At 38.9% G+C, this 19,143-nt stretch overlaps 1 protein-coding gene across 10 annotated transcripts in view; it reads left to right on the plus strand.

The window, feature by feature from the left end:
- Positions 1-19,143, plus strand: part of LOC139766060 (disks large homolog 4-like) — a 1,395,716-nt gene that overhangs the window by 952,667 nt on the left and 423,906 nt on the right. For all 10 annotated transcript variants that reach the window (XM_071694246.1, XM_071694262.1, XM_071694219.1 and 7 more), the window contains one exon: positions 15,569-15,790. In XM_071694246.1, coding sequence (XP_071550347.1) covers positions 15,569-15,790 — 222 coding nt within the window. The remainder of the gene's footprint in view (positions 1-15,568; positions 15,791-19,143) is intronic.

A 19,143-nucleotide genomic window follows, 5' to 3' on the forward strand; every position in this document is an offset into this window, starting at 1 on the left:
TGTGTTAAGCTTTACTTAAGTTATCGAGAGTATAAAACAGTACAACTATCCTAAAGTGTGTCTTGCTAGCAATTTTGGAAAAAAATTTCATAATTAGATTATTTTGCCATTCAGTTTTGAATTTCATCATAAATCAAGGCTCTTTTTTTCACATGGTTAGTTAAGAATACTTAGTCTGATTGTCAGAAGGTTACTCCATGCTAGCAATTTGGGAAAAAAATTCCATAAATAGATTATTTTGCCATTCAATTTTGAATTTCATCATAAATCTAGGCTCTTTTTTTCACATGGTCAGTTAAGAATACTTAGTCTGATTGTCAAAAGGTTGCTCCATGGCCACCTTAATATCCATTGTCAAAGGCCTCCCACCATAGAATACTTCATTGTTCAAGATTCTCAGAGTTGCCATGATAGTGTTGTGTAACACACTTGCATGGACAATAAGTGCAGCTTAAGTCCCAGTTTGAGTGAACTGATGGTTCCTGAATGGAATGAAATGGATATAACTTATTTGGCCTCAAATGAAGATAAGGACACCCAAATTATTGGGTCCTCTGAGGTTCTGGATATCTTAAATAAAGTTGATTACACTGTACTGCTCCATTTGATATATAGTGAATTATGAAATAAGTTTTTGCTCTACTGCATATCTTACAGGAAAGGAAACTTCTCGAAGAATTTGGCTTTAGAATCTTTACTATCCTAGCTGAGATAGGATCAACTTTTGTGAGAAAGAACTCGCTGGAGTAGGCACAACCCATCACAGCAACAGGTTTTGGTCCAGATGACAGTCTAAGAAAAGCAAAAAAAAGCTGTTTCATCCCACTGTGTGCAGGAAACAACATATATTTGTATCACAGCCACAAGTATTAGAAAACCACCACTAACAGAAACAACAAGGGCAAAAAGAAATTCAGTTCCAGGAATAGGTATTGACCTTTGTGAGAAATTTCCAGAAACTGAAATTTTGAACAAAAACATTAAAATTTTTAAGCTTTTGAATGTCAGCAAGTTCCAGCTTCCTGGACATAGAGGCTTCAGTTTGTCACTGAAACAGTGTTACCTATATCTGCTGTTCACAACTTACCAGTTATAGAGATCTCACCAACTTTCTAGAAATGGCTGCAGTCAAGACTCTTCAAGCAAAGACCGGACTTGGTAGACATATTTGATAGTCATACCTGTATCTGACCAAGTCATCTATGTAGAAGCCCAGCAGATCAGACAAGTTGCTTTTATCTTTACTGAGAAGACTGTTGTTTGTTTAGGTGAATTTGGAACCACCATCTCGTTTTTTGGTCTAATTGGAAAAGGATTTAAAGAGGCCATCCTTCATGATATTTTAGTTGAATCTGGAATTGTTACTTGAGGATCAGTAGATGGTGTACTAACGGATCACTGCTATGGTCAGAGTACTTATGAGCACAAGGAGATGTTTAATGCATTGCAGCACACACAACATAAAGCATTCTAAATATTCTGCCAGAAAACCAAGCCAAATATGAAAAGAGGGTAATGAGCTGTTAGAGAAGTACTCCAGTGGACCTGTGGTAGACTGCTTTTAGAGGGAGGAAAAGAAGTTCATCATTCAAATTTCTATCAGTGTATGGAGATGTGGTCCAGATGGTCCTTGTTTTTCTTCAAGTTTACTCAGGAGTCTTGTGCTACCAGGTGTTGTATCTGGTAGCAGTGAAGTTGCCAAAGTACCTTTTATACTGTCTCATGAATTATAATGCAAGGTACCTTCCTGCTTGCTGGTTTGGTATGACTGATATCTCAGTCACTCATCCTAGATGTCATTAAGTAATTACATAAATTGGTATATGAACAGCCCAGCTTCAGGACAGAGTGCATTTTCTTCAGTTGGGTTAAAGGTCACTCTGAACAGTGGAGCTATATATCCAGAAAGAGCTGAAGTTAATAGGAAGTGTAAAAAGATGGCTGGGCTTACAACAAATATTAAGATAGAAAAAGAGTTGGATAAAACCAAAATCGAAATGGTTGAGGATGTTGTGTAATGCATTTTAACTATTGTAGAGAACTTTATCAACCTTATTGATGACCGAGGGAAAAATCTTATTTAAAATCATCCTCTAAATGCAAAAGATAAAAGATGAAACTGCTTTGAAGATCTACATGCAGAAAAGAGAAAGGCATGTTTTCACTTATAGTTTTTGATTGAAAGCTTTTGGTGATCTAATTAAAGTCAGAATGATAATTGGATCAGGAAAGGAAGCAGTGATAGAAATTTGTTTGTTTGACTCCATGTCACACCATCAGTCAGAATAGGCAGATACGTTTAAGAGAAATCTCGTCATACTCATTGAAAATACTTTTGTTTCCATTGGCCTCAGTTGATGGCTCAGTGGCAAAAACAACAATATCTGCCTTCCCTTATTTACCAGAGGACTGAAACAGCTTTCTTTAATTGCCTTAGCTCCCAATTTAGTGAATGCAATCAGGCTTACTTCAGCTACATTCACTGAGCTAGGTGAGTTGGATCTTGTTAGTGCTGTAACGTTTGCAATGAAGTTCAGCTGCACCACATTTGACTTTGTCACAAACATTTATCCAAAAATCAGTATCAGAAATGCAGAAAGGTCAAGACCTGACACCAGTGACCCCACGTGACTCATAATTATGGTAGTCAAAACTTTTCTACACAGGAAAATCTCCAGCTAATGGACATTAAATAGAAATGTTGATAAGTTTTTATTTGATTTTTGTTGGAAGGCTGCCAGTTATTGCAACATAAGTAGAACATTTAACATCTGTCATATATGGCTAAAAGTATTATTCTTTACATGTGGGAAATTATGTCAATACCCCTCGTCATGTCCCTGAGTTCTGTTGTAGTCACGAGCAGACACAAAGCTGCTACTCCTTTCAAAGCATGTTGCAGTGTACTGGTTCACAAAGGAACATCATTATAGGTCTAGACACACTTATTGTCAGCATAGCCATTTCTCTCAACCAGACCATTAGAATAACCATATACTTTTTGACGAATAAAAAACAAAATGAAAATGCTTAATCTTAAGGATTATAGATTTGTGGAAAGCTTTGATTAGCATTCTTATCTTTAGTGGCTTTAAGTCTATGAGTGCCTTATATAGCAAAGACAAAAAAAAATTCATTTGTTGATGGTTTTATCAATAATGTCTAGATCCATGCATTTTATGGTCTGGATGATAGTTTTGATTTAGCAAACAGTACACTCATTGTTGTGGAGAAGTTTTTCTTCAAGCTGTATAGGTAGGACTCATCTTTTGTCACCTAGGACAGGTAATATATGTTTTGTACCTAACCAAATAATACTGAATAGGGTTTGCCACCCACAAAAGATACTCATACACAGCATAGTGTAAGAGACAACAATAAAGCTGAAGCTTAAAGAAAGGCTCTTCAGCCATTCATTTCTGTCCCATTACTTTTAGAAGATTGGCAAAAAAAATTTTTTTTTTTATACTTGATTGCCGTTTCCTGCGTCAGTGAGGTAGCACCAGGAAGCAGATGAAGAAGATCCATCCACTCATATACATACATATACATATCACATAAACAGACATACATTATTTTATTTAGTTTATTATACTTTGTCGCTTTCTCCCGGTTTAGCAAGGTAGTGCAAGGAAGCAGACGAAAGAATGGCCCAACCCACCCGCATACACATGTATATACATACACGTCCACACATGCGCACATACATACCTATACATCTCAACGGATACATTATATTTTTTTATTTTTTATTTTGCTTTGTCGCTGTCTCCCGCGTTTGCGAGGTAGCGCAAGGAAACAGACGAAAGAAATGGCCCAACCCACCCCCATACACATGTATATACATACACGTCCACACATGCAAATATACATACCCATACATCTCAAAGTACACATATATATACACACATAGACACCTACATATATACACATGCACACAACTCACACTGTCTACCTTTATTCATTCCCATCGCCACCTCGCCACACATGGAATAACATCCCCCTCCCCCCTCAAGTGTGCGAGGTAGCGCTAGGAAAAGAAAACAAAGGCCCCATTCGTTCACACTCAGTCTCTAGCTGTCATGCAATATTGCCCGAAACCACAGCTCCCTTTCCGCATCCAGGCCCCACAGAACTTTCCATGGTTTACCCCAGACACTTCACATTCCCTGATTCAATCCATTGACAGCACATCGACCTCGGTATACCACATCGATCCAATTCACCCTATTCCTTGCCCGCCTTTCACCCTCCTGCATATTCAGGCCCCAATCACTTAGAATCTTTTTCACTCCACCTTTCCACCTCCAATTTGATTCACTTCCGCTTCCATGGTTCCACCCGCTGCCAGATCCACTCCCAGATATCTAAAACACTTTACTTCCTCCAGTTTTTCTCCATTCAAACTTACCTCCCAATTAACTTGACCCTCAACCCTACTGTACCTAATAACCTTGCTCTTATTCACATTTACTCTTAACTTTCTTCTTTCACACACTTTACCAAACTCAGTCACCAGCTTCTGCAGTTTCTCACATGAATCAGCCACCAGCACTGTATCATCATCGAACAACAACTGACTCACTTCCCAAGCTCTCTCATCCCCAACAGACTTCATACTTGCCCCTCTTTCCAAAACATATACACACACACACACACACATATATATATATATATATATATATATATATATATATATATATATATATATAGATATATATATATATAATGTGTGGAAGTCAAGAACATTATCTCGGAGAGCAAAAATGGGTATGTTTGAAGGAATAGTGGTTCCAACAATGTTGTATGGTTGCGAGGCGTGGGCTATGGATAGAGTTGTGCGCAGGAGGATGGATGTGCTGGAAATGAGATGTTTGAGGACAATGTGTGGTGTGAGGTGGTTTGATCGAGTAAGTAACGTAAGGGTAAGAGAGATGTGTGGAAATAAAAAGAGCGTGGTTGAGAGAGCAGAAGAGGGTGTTTTGAAATGGTTTGGGCACATGGAGAGAATGAGTGAGGAAAGATTGACCAAGAGGATATATGTGTCGGAGGTGGAGGGAACGAGGAGAAGAGGGAGACCAAATTGGAGGTGGAAAGATGGAGTGAAAAGGATTTTGTGTGATCGGGGCCTGAACATGCAGGAGGGTGAAAGGAGGGCAAGGAATAGAGTGAATTGGAGCGATGTGGTATACAGGGGTTGACGTGCTGTCAGTGGATTGAATCAAGGCATGTGAAGCGTCCGGGGTAAACCATGGAAAGCTGTGTAGGTATGTATATTTGCGTGTGTGGACGTGTGTATGTACATGTGTATGGGGGGGGGTTGGGCCATTTCTTTCGTCTGTTTCCTTGCGCTACCTCGCAAACGCGGGAGACAGCGACAAAGTATAAAAAAAAAAGAAAAAAAAAAAAAATATATATATATATACACAGGGTGGCCCAACCCACCCCCATACACATGTATATACATACACGTCCACACATGCAAATATACATACCTACACAGCTTTCCAAGGTTTACCCCAGACGCTTCACATGCCCTGATTCAATCCACTGACAGCACGTCAACCCTGGTATACCACATCAATCCAATTCACTCTATTCCTTGCCCTCCTTTCACCCTCCTGCATGTTCAGGCCCCGATCACACAAAATCCTTTTCACTCCATCTTTCCACCTCCAATTTGGTCTCCCTCTTCTCCTCGTTCCCTCCACCTCCGACACATATATCCTCTTGGTCAATCTTTCCTCACTCATTCTCTCCATGTGCCCAAACCATTTCAAAACACCCTCTTCTGCTCTCTCAACCACGCTCTTTTTATTTCCACACATCTCTCTTACCCTTACGTTACTTACTCGATCAAACCACCTCACACCACACATTGTCCTCAAACATCTCATTTCCAGCACATCCATCCTCCTGCGCACAACTCTATCCATAGCCCACGCCTCGCAACCATACAACATTGTTGGAACTACTATTCCTTCAAACATACCCATTTTTGCTCTCCGAGATAATGTTCTTGACTTCCACACATTCTTCAAGGCTCCCAGGATTTTCGCCACCTCCCCCACCCTATGATCCACTTCCGCTTCCATGGTTCCATCCGCTGCCAGATCCACTCCCAGATATCTAAAACACTTTACTTCCTCCAGTTTTTCTCCGTTCAAACTTACCTCCCAATTGACTTGACCCTCAACCCTACTGTACCTAATTACCTTGCTCTTATTCACATTTACTCTTAACTTTCTTCTTCCACACACTTTACCAAACTCAGTCACCAGCTTCTGCAGTTTCTCACATGAATCAGCCACCAGCGCTGTATCATCAGCGAACAACAACTGACTCACTTCCCAAGCTCTCTCATCCACAGCAGACTTCATATATATATATATATATATATATATATATATATATATATATATATATATATATATATATATATATGTATGTGTCTGTGTGTGTATATATATGTGTACATTGAGATGTATAGGTATGTATATTTGCGTGTGTGGGCGTGTGTGTGTGTACATTGTGTATGGGGGTGGGTTGTGCCATTTCTTTCGCCTGTTTCCTTGCGCTACCTCGCAAATGCAGGAGACAGCGACAAAGCAAAATAAATAAATAAATATAAATATGCACACTCACACACAGACATATACATTTATGCACATGTACATGATTCATACCGTCTGCCCTTATTCATTCCCGTCGCCACACTGCCACACATGAAATGAAAACCCCCTCCCCCTGTATGTGTGTGAGGTAGCACTAGGAAAAGACAACAAAGCCCACATTCGTTCACACTCAGTCTCTAGCTGTCATGTAAAATGCACCGAAACCACAGCTCCCTTTCCACATCCAGGCCCCATAAAACTTTCCATGGTTTGCCCCAGACGCTTCACATGCTCTAGTTCAATCCATTGACAGCACGTCGACCCTGGTATACCACATCGTTCCAATTCACTCTGTTCCTTCAACGCCATTCACCCTCCTGCATATTCAGGCCCCAATCACTTAAAATCTTTTTCACTCCACCTTTCCACCTCCAATTTGGTCTCCCACTTCTCCTCGTTCCCTTCACCTCTTACACATATATCCTCTTTGTCAATCTTTCCTCACTCATTCTTTCCATGTGACCAAACCATTTTAAAACGCCCTCCTCTGCTCTCTCAACCACACTCTTTTTATTACCACACATCTCTCCTACCCTTTCATTACTTACTCGATCAAACCACCTCACACCACATAGTGCCCTCAAACATCTCATTTCCAGCACATTCACCCTCCTCCGCACACCTCTATTTATAGCCCATGCCTCGCAGCCATATAACATTGTTGGAACCACCATTCCTTCAAACATACCCATTTTTGCTTTCCAAGATAACGTTCTCGACTTCCACACATTTTTCAATGCTCCCAGAACTTTCGCCCCCTCCCCCACCCTTTGGTTCACTTCCACTTCCATGGTTCCATCCGCTGCCAAATCCACTCCCAGATATCTAAAGCACTTCACTTCCAGTTTTCCTCCATTCAAACTTAACTCCCAGTTGACTTGTCCCTCAACCCTACTGTACCTAATAACCTTGCTCTTATTCACATTTACTCTTAGCTTTCTTCTTTCACACACTTTACCAAATTCAATCACCACCTTCTGCAGTTTCTCACCCAAATCAGCCAGCAGTGCTGTATCATCAGCGAACAACAACTGACTCACTTCTCAAGCTCTCTCATCCACAACAGACTGCATACTTGCCCCTTTTTCCAAAACTCTTGCATTCACCTCCCTAACAACCCCATACATAAACAAATTAAACAACCATGGAGATATAACACACCCCTGCCGCAAACCTACATTCACTGGGACCAATCACTTACCTCTCTTTCTACTCGTACACATGCCTTACATCCTTGATAAAAACTTTTCACTGCTTCTAACAACTTGCCTCCCACACCATATATTCTTAATACCTTCCACAGAGCATCTTTATCAACTCTATCATATGCCTTCTACAGATTCATAAATGCTACATACAAATCCGTCTGTTTTTCTAGGTATTTCTAACATACATTCTTCAAAGCAAATACCTGATCCACATATCCTTTACCATTTCTGAAAGCACACTGCTCTTCTCCAATCTGATGCTCTGTACATGCCTTCACCCTCTCAATCAATACACTCCCATATAATTTACCAGGAATACTCAACAAACTTATACCTCTGTAATTTGAGCACTCACTCTTATCCCCTTTGCCTTTGTACAATGGCACTATGCAAGCATTCCGCCAATCCTCAGGCACCTCACCGTGAATCATACATACATTAAATAACCATACCAACCAGTCAACAATACAGTCAGCCCCTTTTTTAATAAATTCCACTGCAATACCATCCAAACCTGCTGCCTTGCTGGCTTTCATCTTCCGTAAAGCTTTTACTGCCTCTTCTCTGTTTACATATATATACACATATTCATATTCATACTTGCTTGCCTTCATCCATTCCTGGCACCACCCTGCCCCACAGGAAACGGTATTGCCACCCCATCTATTTATAATTAACCTTAATACCTCTTTCTAAGAGAGTGTCCTGGTGTTACCTAAAGGCTCCCACAGTACAAGGCTATGGACATCTTTGGATTGAGAAGTTCTTTGATGAGATTGTACTCCCAGTGATATCGTAATTTTGTAACCTCTTGAATGGTGACATAATGAACTTACCATACAGTGGGTGCTGATAGACTTTCCTCCACAAGATGTTATACAGTTGATAAACAGTAGCTGCAAGCTTGATAATGTGTGTCCAGAGAATGTTCCTGAAACATGTGTTCAGTAATTTAAGCTGTACAGACTTGTGCAGTTGCAGTAATCATAATGATCTTTTCATAGTAGTTGAAATATTAGAAAGCAATTCAGATAACAAGGAAAGTGATGTTGAATAATTCCATAAAACTATGAATAGAATGTCTTAATATTTGTGTTTTTATTTTGTTTGATGTATCTGAAAACACTTGTCTGTAAATTTGAATAGTTTCTTGAACATGTCTTAATGAAGTCATGGCATATTTTTTCTTTCATTTTCTTATTTTGTGAATTATTTTAGTTTTTAATCATTCAAGGAAGTACTCTTGTTCTCTTGATATTTCTTACAAGTTGTATCAACTTCATGTACATATTTTAATATTAGTCTTTTAGATATTTCTTACAGGTTGTATTGACTTCATATCATATCTGTAAGTGTATTTTGATATATGAAAACTTGTAAACTTGTACACTGCAAATACTGGCTAACTTCATCCATTATGTGAATTTTGTCATTTTCTATTTAGCTTAAGACACAATCCATTCCCACTAAACCTTTAAATGTTTTTCTATCGAAATGTCAATTGGATATTTACATTTATGAAAAAGTGAGTTGAAGATTGCATCTTGTTTTAAAATTTCCAGAGTCCCAAATTGAAATTGTGTTTGTTGTCACTTGTACATAACTTCTTGGCAGATATTTTCACTCATTGCAGGAAGATGGCTTCTGAAACATGTAAATTTAAAAGTGTAATGCTTGCTCATTTTTACAATTATAGTTTGAAAGTGTTCCTGAGATACTGTACTGAAAATCAGTTTCTAACTGCATCTTGGCCCTTGACAGTTGCTTAATTAGTCCAGTTTTCAAGTGAAAGGTAAAAGTATAGTTTTGAGTCACTACCTAATGAAGCTTTTCTGTGCTGTACATGGTTCAGTGCTACCTTACAGTTCAGTTATGTACAGAGAAAATTTGAGATTAGAAGTTTTTTCAAATAAACATTGAGAATATAAAACACACCAGAACAACTAGATAGTGAAAAAACAAATAACTTATATCACACCTGTGCCACATGATGGCAGCCATAGAATCACTCATTGTAAGTGATGGGGATGATTTACATTCCATCCACGTGTGGGACACATGAGCTTGTCTAAAAGCCATCAGTGACCCATATCACATGTTTACCCTTTATAGAAATATAAATTACCTAAATGACAGTTGTCGGTAGGCATACATTTTTGTGCAGTAGATCCATAGACAGACATTTTCATTTTTAGTTGTCATGGTGCAACATCAAGTGTATATCACTCTTCCAAACACAGAAAGAGTGACTTGCATTCCAGAAAATGGATGTGTAAATTAAAAAATGCATAGATTAAATTATGTAATTGATGGAGATGAATATTATGCCAGTGAAAAACAACTATACATGTGCTAGGAAATATGAAAATTGAATATAAATTTAGAGCTAAGCAGTGAGTGCTCATCCTCCTCAAAGGCTCAGGCTGGGGTGTCTAAACGTGTAGGTGTAACCAAGATGAGAAGAGACGAGAGATAGCTGGTATGTTTGAGGAAAGAAATCTGGATGTTCTGCCTCTGAGTAAATCATAGCTCAAAGATATAGGGGAAGAGTTGTTTGGAAATGTCTTGTGAGTAAGGTCGGGTTGGTGAGAGAACATGATCTAAGAAAGGAGTACCATTGCTCCTGAAGTCTGCTCCTGAAGTAGGAGTTGTGGGTGTGTGAGAAAGAGTGTAAGGAAGTGAATTGTATACTTATGTGAATTAGATTGAAAGTGGATAGAGAGATTATTAGTGCTTATACACCTGGCCATAAGAAGAAAGATCATGAGAGGCTAGTGATTTGGGAACAGCTGAGTGAGTGTGTTGGCAGTTTTGATGTAAGAGACTGGGTATTAGTGATGGATAATCTGAATGTGAGTATTTTGACAATTGAGGGTATGATTAGGGGCATGGACTATTCAGTATTATGAATGGAAATGGTGAACAGCTTGTGGAGTTGTGTGCCGAAGAAAGACTGTTGATTGGTAATACCTGGTGTGAAAAGAAGGAACAGAGAATGGGGCCAAGTGAGGGTATTCCCTCTAAGGCTCATTCCCCTGTTCTTAACACTACCTCGCTAATGTGGGAAATGGTGAATATGTATGAAAAAACATATGTGGATAGGAAAGATTGTCAATAGGCATTATTGGATTACTCATTTATTGATAGGCATGTAAAAGAGAGACTTTTGTATGCAAATGTGCTGAAAGGGGCAGCTGGTAGGATGATTTTTCTTACCCTTCTGGATAATAGTCTCACTTTCCACACAATCTTCAGCACTCGCAGAACCTTCTTCTTCCATGCTTTCTCAATTCATACTTACACCCCAACTAACTTGTCCCTTAATGCTGCTAAGCCAAATAGCTTTGCATTTATTCAGTTACTCTCAACTTCCTTCTTTCACACACTCGCCCAAACTTGGTCACCAACTTCTGCAGTTTCTCACTCGAATCTTCCACCAGTGCTGTATCATCAGCAAACAACAGCTGACTAGCTTCTCAGGCCTTCTCATCTTTCACAGACTGTATACTCTCCCCTCTCTCCAAGACTTCTGCATTTACTTTTCTCACCAACCCATCATAAAGAGTAAGGCTTTTTATATTTGCATGGGGTTGGATGGTTAGTTATGGAATAATTTGCTGTTTAGTTGTTTGTTGTTGCAGAGAATTTAGTGTCAAGGTTGTTCTTGTTGAAATGGGATTGTATTGGGAGGATCTTTGGAGCACTGTTAAGGGTTTAGTTTTCTAAGGTTGCTAAGCAGCTGGTGATTGTTCTGAGTGCTCTGTTTTGTGTGTTTTGAAACTGTGTTGTTTGCTTTGAGAAGGTGAAAGACCAGATGGATGAGGTTTAGAGTAGAGTGGAATTGTTTTTAAAGGGGTTCCTTTTCTTATCCAAATCTGGTGCCAGTAAGTGTTCCGAGGATATTTAGTGTATGTGTTGCTTTTGTGTTAATAGTATTGGTGTGGCGGTGAATGTCATGTGTGTGTCATATGTGGTGGGTGTTTTGTTCAGTGAGAGTGATTATCCATTCAGGGTGACTAGATAGTGTGAGCTTGATTCATGTGTCTCCAGGGTTAAATGAGTGACTGAAGACTTCTGTGGAGATGCAAATAATCTGTTCTGGGTGAACTATTGTTCCAGTTATGTAGTGTTTTGCTGCATGTTTGTTATTGCTGTTATGGCTATTGTGATGTCAGGGTTTTGTGATGCTGTCTGCATATGAAAGGACCTTTATATTCTGGTTTGTTAGGTAATGGGTGGTCATGCATGAAGAGATTGAAGGGGGTTAGAGGAAGAAGTGCACTTCAGGAACTCCACTTTAGAGCTTAAGTGTTTTAGAGGTGAAACATTGTGAGAGACTCTGCCATGTCAGCTGGTAGTGAAATTAGCCAACCAGTTTATTCATTGTCGTGGAGGATGGTGCCAAGTATCTTTTGTGTGAGGATGTGCTTTGTTGATGACTAATGCTACTAGCACTGTGCAGAAGTGGGATTGTGGTTAGTTGAAGCCATCTAGGATATGTTAAGTGGGGTGTTTTGTTTGATTCTGTTGTGGATAAATTTTTCTGTTTGGATACTGATGAAAGAAATGAAATGGGAGTTAAGAGGAGAGGGAGTTGGATGGGTTATAGGATTGGTGATTTGTTGGTGAGTTTCCAGATGTTAGGGATTTTGTGTAGCTTGTAGTGGTTGAAGATATCTATAAGGACCTGGATTGCAAATGGGCCAAAGTGTTTTACATGAATGTATGATACATTGTCAAGGCTTGTTGCAAGGGAGTTCTTTAAGGTTTGAATTGCAATGCTTGTATCTTTGGGAGTGAAGGGTGGAACCTACATAATGTACATAAGCACCTATAGTGTGAGAGAAGAAAGTGTCTGAAACTGTGTTATAGATAAAGGGGGAGAAAAACTGGAATAGGTGACAGAATCTAAGTATTTAGGAGCTCTCTTGGATAAGTTTGGTGATATGGAAGGAGGGATAAGGAAGAGAACAGTACAGGGTAGAAGAGTCACTTGTTCCCCTAATAAAATAATGAAGAGTATAGATGTAACTATGGAGGTGAAGAAAAGATTAAGGGTCTGTATAGTCCCCCGCGATCTTATCATATGAAGCCTAAACATAGACATTGAATGAGTCACAGAGGTCAAGAATCTGGATATGGAAATGAGTTTTTTGAGGTGAGCATATGGTATGACTAAATGGAATGGAGAAAGAAATAAGGGGGTGTTTGAGGATTTGGCATGGCCAGCAGTGCAAAGGGAATGGCTTGTGGTGTGGTAGAGTGGTTAAAACATAATTCTTTGATGTGGTTTGGACTTGTGGAAAGAATGCAGGATGGGAATTTTATATGGAGAGCATATGACACAGTACAATTAAAGGGGTTGGTGCGAGAGGAAAACCACCTGTGGGTTGGGTAAATAGAGTGGAAAAGCACAAGAGGGAGAGAAATGGTGATAGAATGTGTTGTATGTTGTGTGCGATGAAAGCACATAAGAACAGCAGCAATAAGTGAAGACACTTTTAATGTAGCCACCTTTTCATGGGAGTTCCCAGAGGTAATGGGCTTCAGAGATATAGGTAGATATATAGGGAGTGAACATGGCAGCAAATGGAACCATGAAAGTGGAAGTGGGTCATAGTGTGGGTGAGGGAGTAAGAATATGGGAGCAATGAAGAATGTGTGGAAAGAAGTTGTTAACTTGGAAGGCAAAAATGGGTGTGGTTGAAGTTATAGTAGTCCCAAGAAAGTTGTAGGTATGCAAGGAATGGGCTGTGGATGAGAATGTGCAAAGGAGGGTGGATGTGTTGGATGGATTAAGTATTTTAAGGGTAGGAGGGAGGTTTGATGATAAAAAGAGTATGGTTGAGAGAGCTGAAGAGGGTGTGCTGAAATGATTTGAACATATGGGGAGAATAAGTGAGATGTTATAAAGGGGATGTATGTTTCAGTAGTGGAGGGGACAAGGAGAGGGGGAGATGTAAGAATAGGGTGAAAAAGACTATGAGTGATATGAGTAGTTGCCTCTCTTTCCTAAGTGAGGGGGCATCAGTAACAATTGAACAGTGGCCTCATTTGTGCAAATCCCATCTGTAGCTGTCATCCACAGACAAGCTTCACAGACTACTCCATGGTTTGCCTTTACTGCTTCATATACCCATATTCAGCCAGCTGATTGTGAGTTGTTCCCCATATATCACATTATACCAGTTGATTCTATCTCGTGCACACTTCTCATTCTCCAGAATGATTAGGCCCCAGTACCTCAAAACCTCCTTCACTTCATCCATCCCATACCTCTTAGTCCCTCCAGTTCTAACACAGATCCTCTCAGTTAGTTTTTTTTCTGATCCTTTCCATACATCTTGACTATTTCATCACACCCTGGTTATCTCTCTTATTCAGACTACACTTACAGCCATACCTTTCTCTTACACATTCATTCTGCACAAGTTCAAGCTGCATTACGCTCAGAGTTTTGTATTTTCCAGTACATCCACCTTCCTTTCTTTTGTGTTGAAGGCCTGATATTCATATCCATACAGCACTGTCAAAACTACATTACCTTTGAACATATCCGCCATTTCTTATGATTCATTTAATGTCTTTGCTGAATAGTGTAGTTAATTTTCATGCAGTAGAAGGAGAGAACTTAGAACTGGTTGTTTATGTTTGTGCTTATGTGTGAAGCTCCTGAATGTTATACCAAAAAACTGAAAGAAATTTATGTATATCACAGAAGGGAACAATTGAAAAGCAGTGTATTAATGGATTGGTTACCAAAGGCTCTTTTGTACTATGTTGATTCACTGTTACCAGTGATGATGTATGTTGTAAGGTTTTCTGATTTAGGTATTAGTATTAACCTTTTATGTCTTCTTTTGTCTGGTGACAAACATTATAGACCTGTTCTAGTTGTCACTTGAGAAATTAAAGCTTCCCACCCACCTCTGTTTGAAATCCTAGCTGATGTTGCCCCCCCACAATGATCCATACGTCACTGGTCGTGTACTATCACAGGATATCAGAATGTATACAATACATATACATCATCTGAGTGGGAGGCCAGATGTTGATGCTCATTATTATAGTTAGTTTCAGAAAGAAACAAACTAGGGAATGTGTTTTGATGGCTTTGGTGCAAATAGTGTTATTTGGTCATTTATTTATGTAAATGAGGTTCTGTCTGCGAACATAACATATAGTATTGACTCTTGAAAAAACATTTTGAAAATTTTTTTTAAATTGTTTGAAAAAGATACATATGTGCAGGGTGCATTCGCTCATTGAAATCCTGAATTATGTGATTTGATGCACATGCAATTCATTCACACCTAGAAAACCTCGTAATTATCATATTTGGATGAAGAGCCCTCCCCTGTCCATTCAAAAGCCTCCTATACAACTTAGAGGAAAGTATACTGCTTAATAGAGTAAAGTATAACATAAACTGTGTGTGTGGAAAAAAGAAGTAATAATTTTCGATGCTGCCTTAGATGTTGTAGGTTTCTTCGCATTCTCTGTGGTAACAGCCAGCAAGTACCATTGTCCTCCATTGTGTAAAGCCTTTGTAGGTGACATGCAGTTGTATTCTTTGTTGTATCAGATATGAAGTATTTTTTTATTTTCTGCAGTTTTCATAGCATTGCAGATGACAAATTTTCATGCATTACAGTATTAATCTAACATGTATGTTCTGTTGCACAGAGTGTGAAACGTCGCAAGCGTCCCCCAAATGTTATGCTTTTGGAGGTGGAGTTGATAAAAGGGAACAAGGGCCTCGGCTTCAGCATTGCTGGTGGCATCGGAAATCAACACATTCCTGGAGATAATGGTATCTACATTACTAAAATCATGGAGGGTGGGGCAGCACACGTTGATGGTCGTGTGTGTGTTGGAGACAAGTTAGTTGCTGTAAGAGATACTCCGGTAAGTTAATTGAACATAAGATTTAAGTTGAGTGTTATATTTACATAAGATTTAAGTTGAGTGTTATATTTATGTAGTTATTCATGATTGCATTTTTATACATGTTTGCCATTTCATTATATTTGATGAATGAACATGAAAATTTGTAAATGATATAGAAAAGTAAATGTTTCACAGCATCTGAATGTATGTTTTAGGTGTTCATATGGAACTAGTATAGAATTCCTCTTGTGAGCTTTAAATTCTCTATAAGAAAACAATTATCAATTATAGTTAGATGAGACTTCCTGTTGCTGAAGAATGGTTATGTTATATTCTTGAAAAGTGTACATGAGTCTTAGGGAATACTTCTTATTATTATTTGCCATTCTTGTTACAGTTGTTACTTTTCTTGATGGAATGAAATACCTGTGTACATTAGCAATGAAGTACCCTGAAAACTATGTGTGTTGATATTATGTAAAACATAGTATGTGAAGCACAATAATCCATCCCAGCAGATGAGAATTGAACCATGAGTCAGACTTCCTGTTTGAGCTTTAGTCCTTTTATTTATTTCTGTAAATGTCTGTTATGGACATACTTTTTCTGTTTCTCAGTTTATCAGTCTTGTACTTGCCTGTATAACTCTTTTTCTTTCTTTCTATTTATGGTTTCCCACACATGAGGATGGATCCTGCAATTATTCTCCAAAATCTTTCATGCTATTTGTAAATTTGTTATAATGCAGGTTGATACTGACTTAGAGAAAGATTTCTCCAAGTGTTGCTGCATGTGTACAGTTGTACCTGTATCATGAGGTGCTATATATCTGCTTTTCCATTTCACCAATAATACCAGATTTGCTTGTTCATGTCTTTATGTATCTGTTAGGCAGCCTAATATCCTATTGCCTGTGCTCTTCATTTTCACATACATGAATATTTTTCATGTATTTGGATAACAGGAATATTTGGACACCATGCTGCACTGTGCAGATGATGGCACTCATATCAGGTGGTCAGACTCAGGTACACTCGCCTTCTTTGTGTGAAATACACAGGTCATGAAGTATCATATATGTGAAATTTTTCAGTTTTTGAAGCATTAAAGTGAAACATGAACCTCCACACTTACAGAATTGCTACTTAAACATACGGTTAACATTCTAGATTAATTCATAAAATGAGACCGCTGTGTGTTTGAATATGTAATAGAATGTTTTGAATGTTGAGGAATGTATTTATGATATATTTACAAGTGATCAGTCTGTGAATGTGTGAAATGCATGGAATGAATGTAATAGATGGAAACAGAAATAAAAGTAGACTAAGCAACATTATTGATACATAACACTTAATGTAAACGGAAGACAGAATAAACGATAAAGGACAGAAAGACAGATGAGAGTGATGACAATTACACAATTTTCATTGTTAAAGTCATTAAAGTGAATCTGTTGGGAGCTGCTGATAGCAAACAGCATCATATCAGATGGAATTAGTCTTAGTGATGCATGAGTGAAAACTGCTCATATAAATGGGTCAAAATGAATGCTTAAAAACTGTTGAAGGAAATAAGAATACAGTTTTCATGGACCGTAATAAGAAAGCAAAAGTTTGAATTATGAGCAACTTACAGGTATAGAAAAGAAAGTTGTTTATGAGGAAAATAGATTCAGCCAGTAAGGCATGTGTACGTGTAGGAAGAGAGGAAAGTGATTGGTTCTCAGTGAATGTAGGTTTGCGGCAGGGGTGTGTGATGTCTCCATGGTTGTTTAATTTGTTTATGGATGGGGTTGTTAGGGAGGTGAATGCAAGAGTTTTGGAAAGAGGGGCAAGTATGAAGTCTGTTGGGGATGAGAGAGCTTGGGAAGTGAGTCAGTTGTTGTTCGCTGATGATACAGCGCTGGTGGCTGATTCATGTGAGAAACTGCAGAAGCTGGTGACTGAGTTTGGTAAAGTGTATGAAAGAAGAAAGTTAAGAGTAAATGTGAAGAAGAGCAAGGTTATTAGGTACAGTAGGGTTGAGGGTCAAGTCAATTGGGAGGTGAGTTTGAATGGAGAAAAACTGGAGGAAGTGAAGTGTTTTAGATATCTGGGAGTGGATCTGGCAGCGGATGGAACCATGGAAGCGGAAGTGGATCATAGGGTGGGGGAGGGGGCGAAAATTCTGGGAGCCTTGAAGAATGTGTGGAAGTCGAGAACATTATCTCGGAAAGCAAAAATGGGTATGTTTGAAGGAATAGTGGTTCCAACAATGTTGTATGGTTGCGAGGCGTGGGCTATGGATAGAGTTGTGCGCAGGAGGATGGATGTGCTGGAAATGAGATGTTTGAGGACAATGTGTGGTGTGAGGTGGTTTGATCGAGTAAGTAATGTAAGGGTAAGAGAGATGTGTGGAAATAAAAAGAGCGTGGTTGAGAGAGCAGAAGAGGGTGTTTTGAAATGGTTCGGGCACATGGAGAGAATGAGTGAGGAAAGATTGACCAAGAGAATATATGTGTCGGAGGTGGAGGGAACGAGGAGAAGAGGGAGACCAAATTGGAGGTGGAAAGATGGAGTGAAAAAGATTTTGTGTGAACATGCAGGAGGGTGAAAGGAGGGCAAGGAATAGAGTGAATTGGAGCGATGTGGTATACCGGGGTTGACGTGCTGTCATTGGATTGAATCAAGGCATGTGAAGCGTCTGGGGTAAATCATGGAAAGCTGTGTAGGTATGTATATTTGCGTGTGTGGACGTATGTATATACATGTGTATGGGGGTGGGTTGGGCCATTTCTTTCGTCTGTTTCCTTGCGCTACCTTGCAAATCAAAGCAAAGAAAAAAAAAAAATGATGTAGTATTCAGGCTAAGCCTAGTATAGGTGAATGAACTTCTGCTTCCTTCTATCTCTAATCACTGATCTAATAACAATCTTAGCTTTTGCAAAGTCATTGTGAATTATGTTCTTGAATTCTGTGTTCTCATTTAATGCTTATGCTTAGATATATTTAAGGCTGAATGAAATTATCAGTTTCAGTCATCCTTGATATCTTTAATATCAGAGAACACTCACAGGACCATACCTAAGTTATGAAAGTCTTAGGGGATTATCCTTGAAAATAGGGTTATATTTGCAATGAAGCAGAGAGGGCATTTACCTCAGGGACCCCAGAATTTAGGGACTTTAGGTTATTTTCATTGTTATTATACAATGCTCTTTTGATATTGTTAAGCAGACATGTAAAATTGATATTGAAGATCTGTATCACATTGATGTTATGTTTGAAGTAACACATGAGTTAATCCCTTGACAACTTGGTACACATGAGGTTTAGACTTTGCTGACATTATACTACAGAATTATACTAGGTACTTCATGTTACAGAGGG

This window comes from Panulirus ornatus, chromosome 4 (assembly GCF_036320965.1).
Source record: "Panulirus ornatus isolate Po-2019 chromosome 4, ASM3632096v1, whole genome shotgun sequence".
Taxonomy (NCBI): Eukaryota; Metazoa; Arthropoda; class Malacostraca; order Decapoda; family Palinuridae; genus Panulirus; species Panulirus ornatus.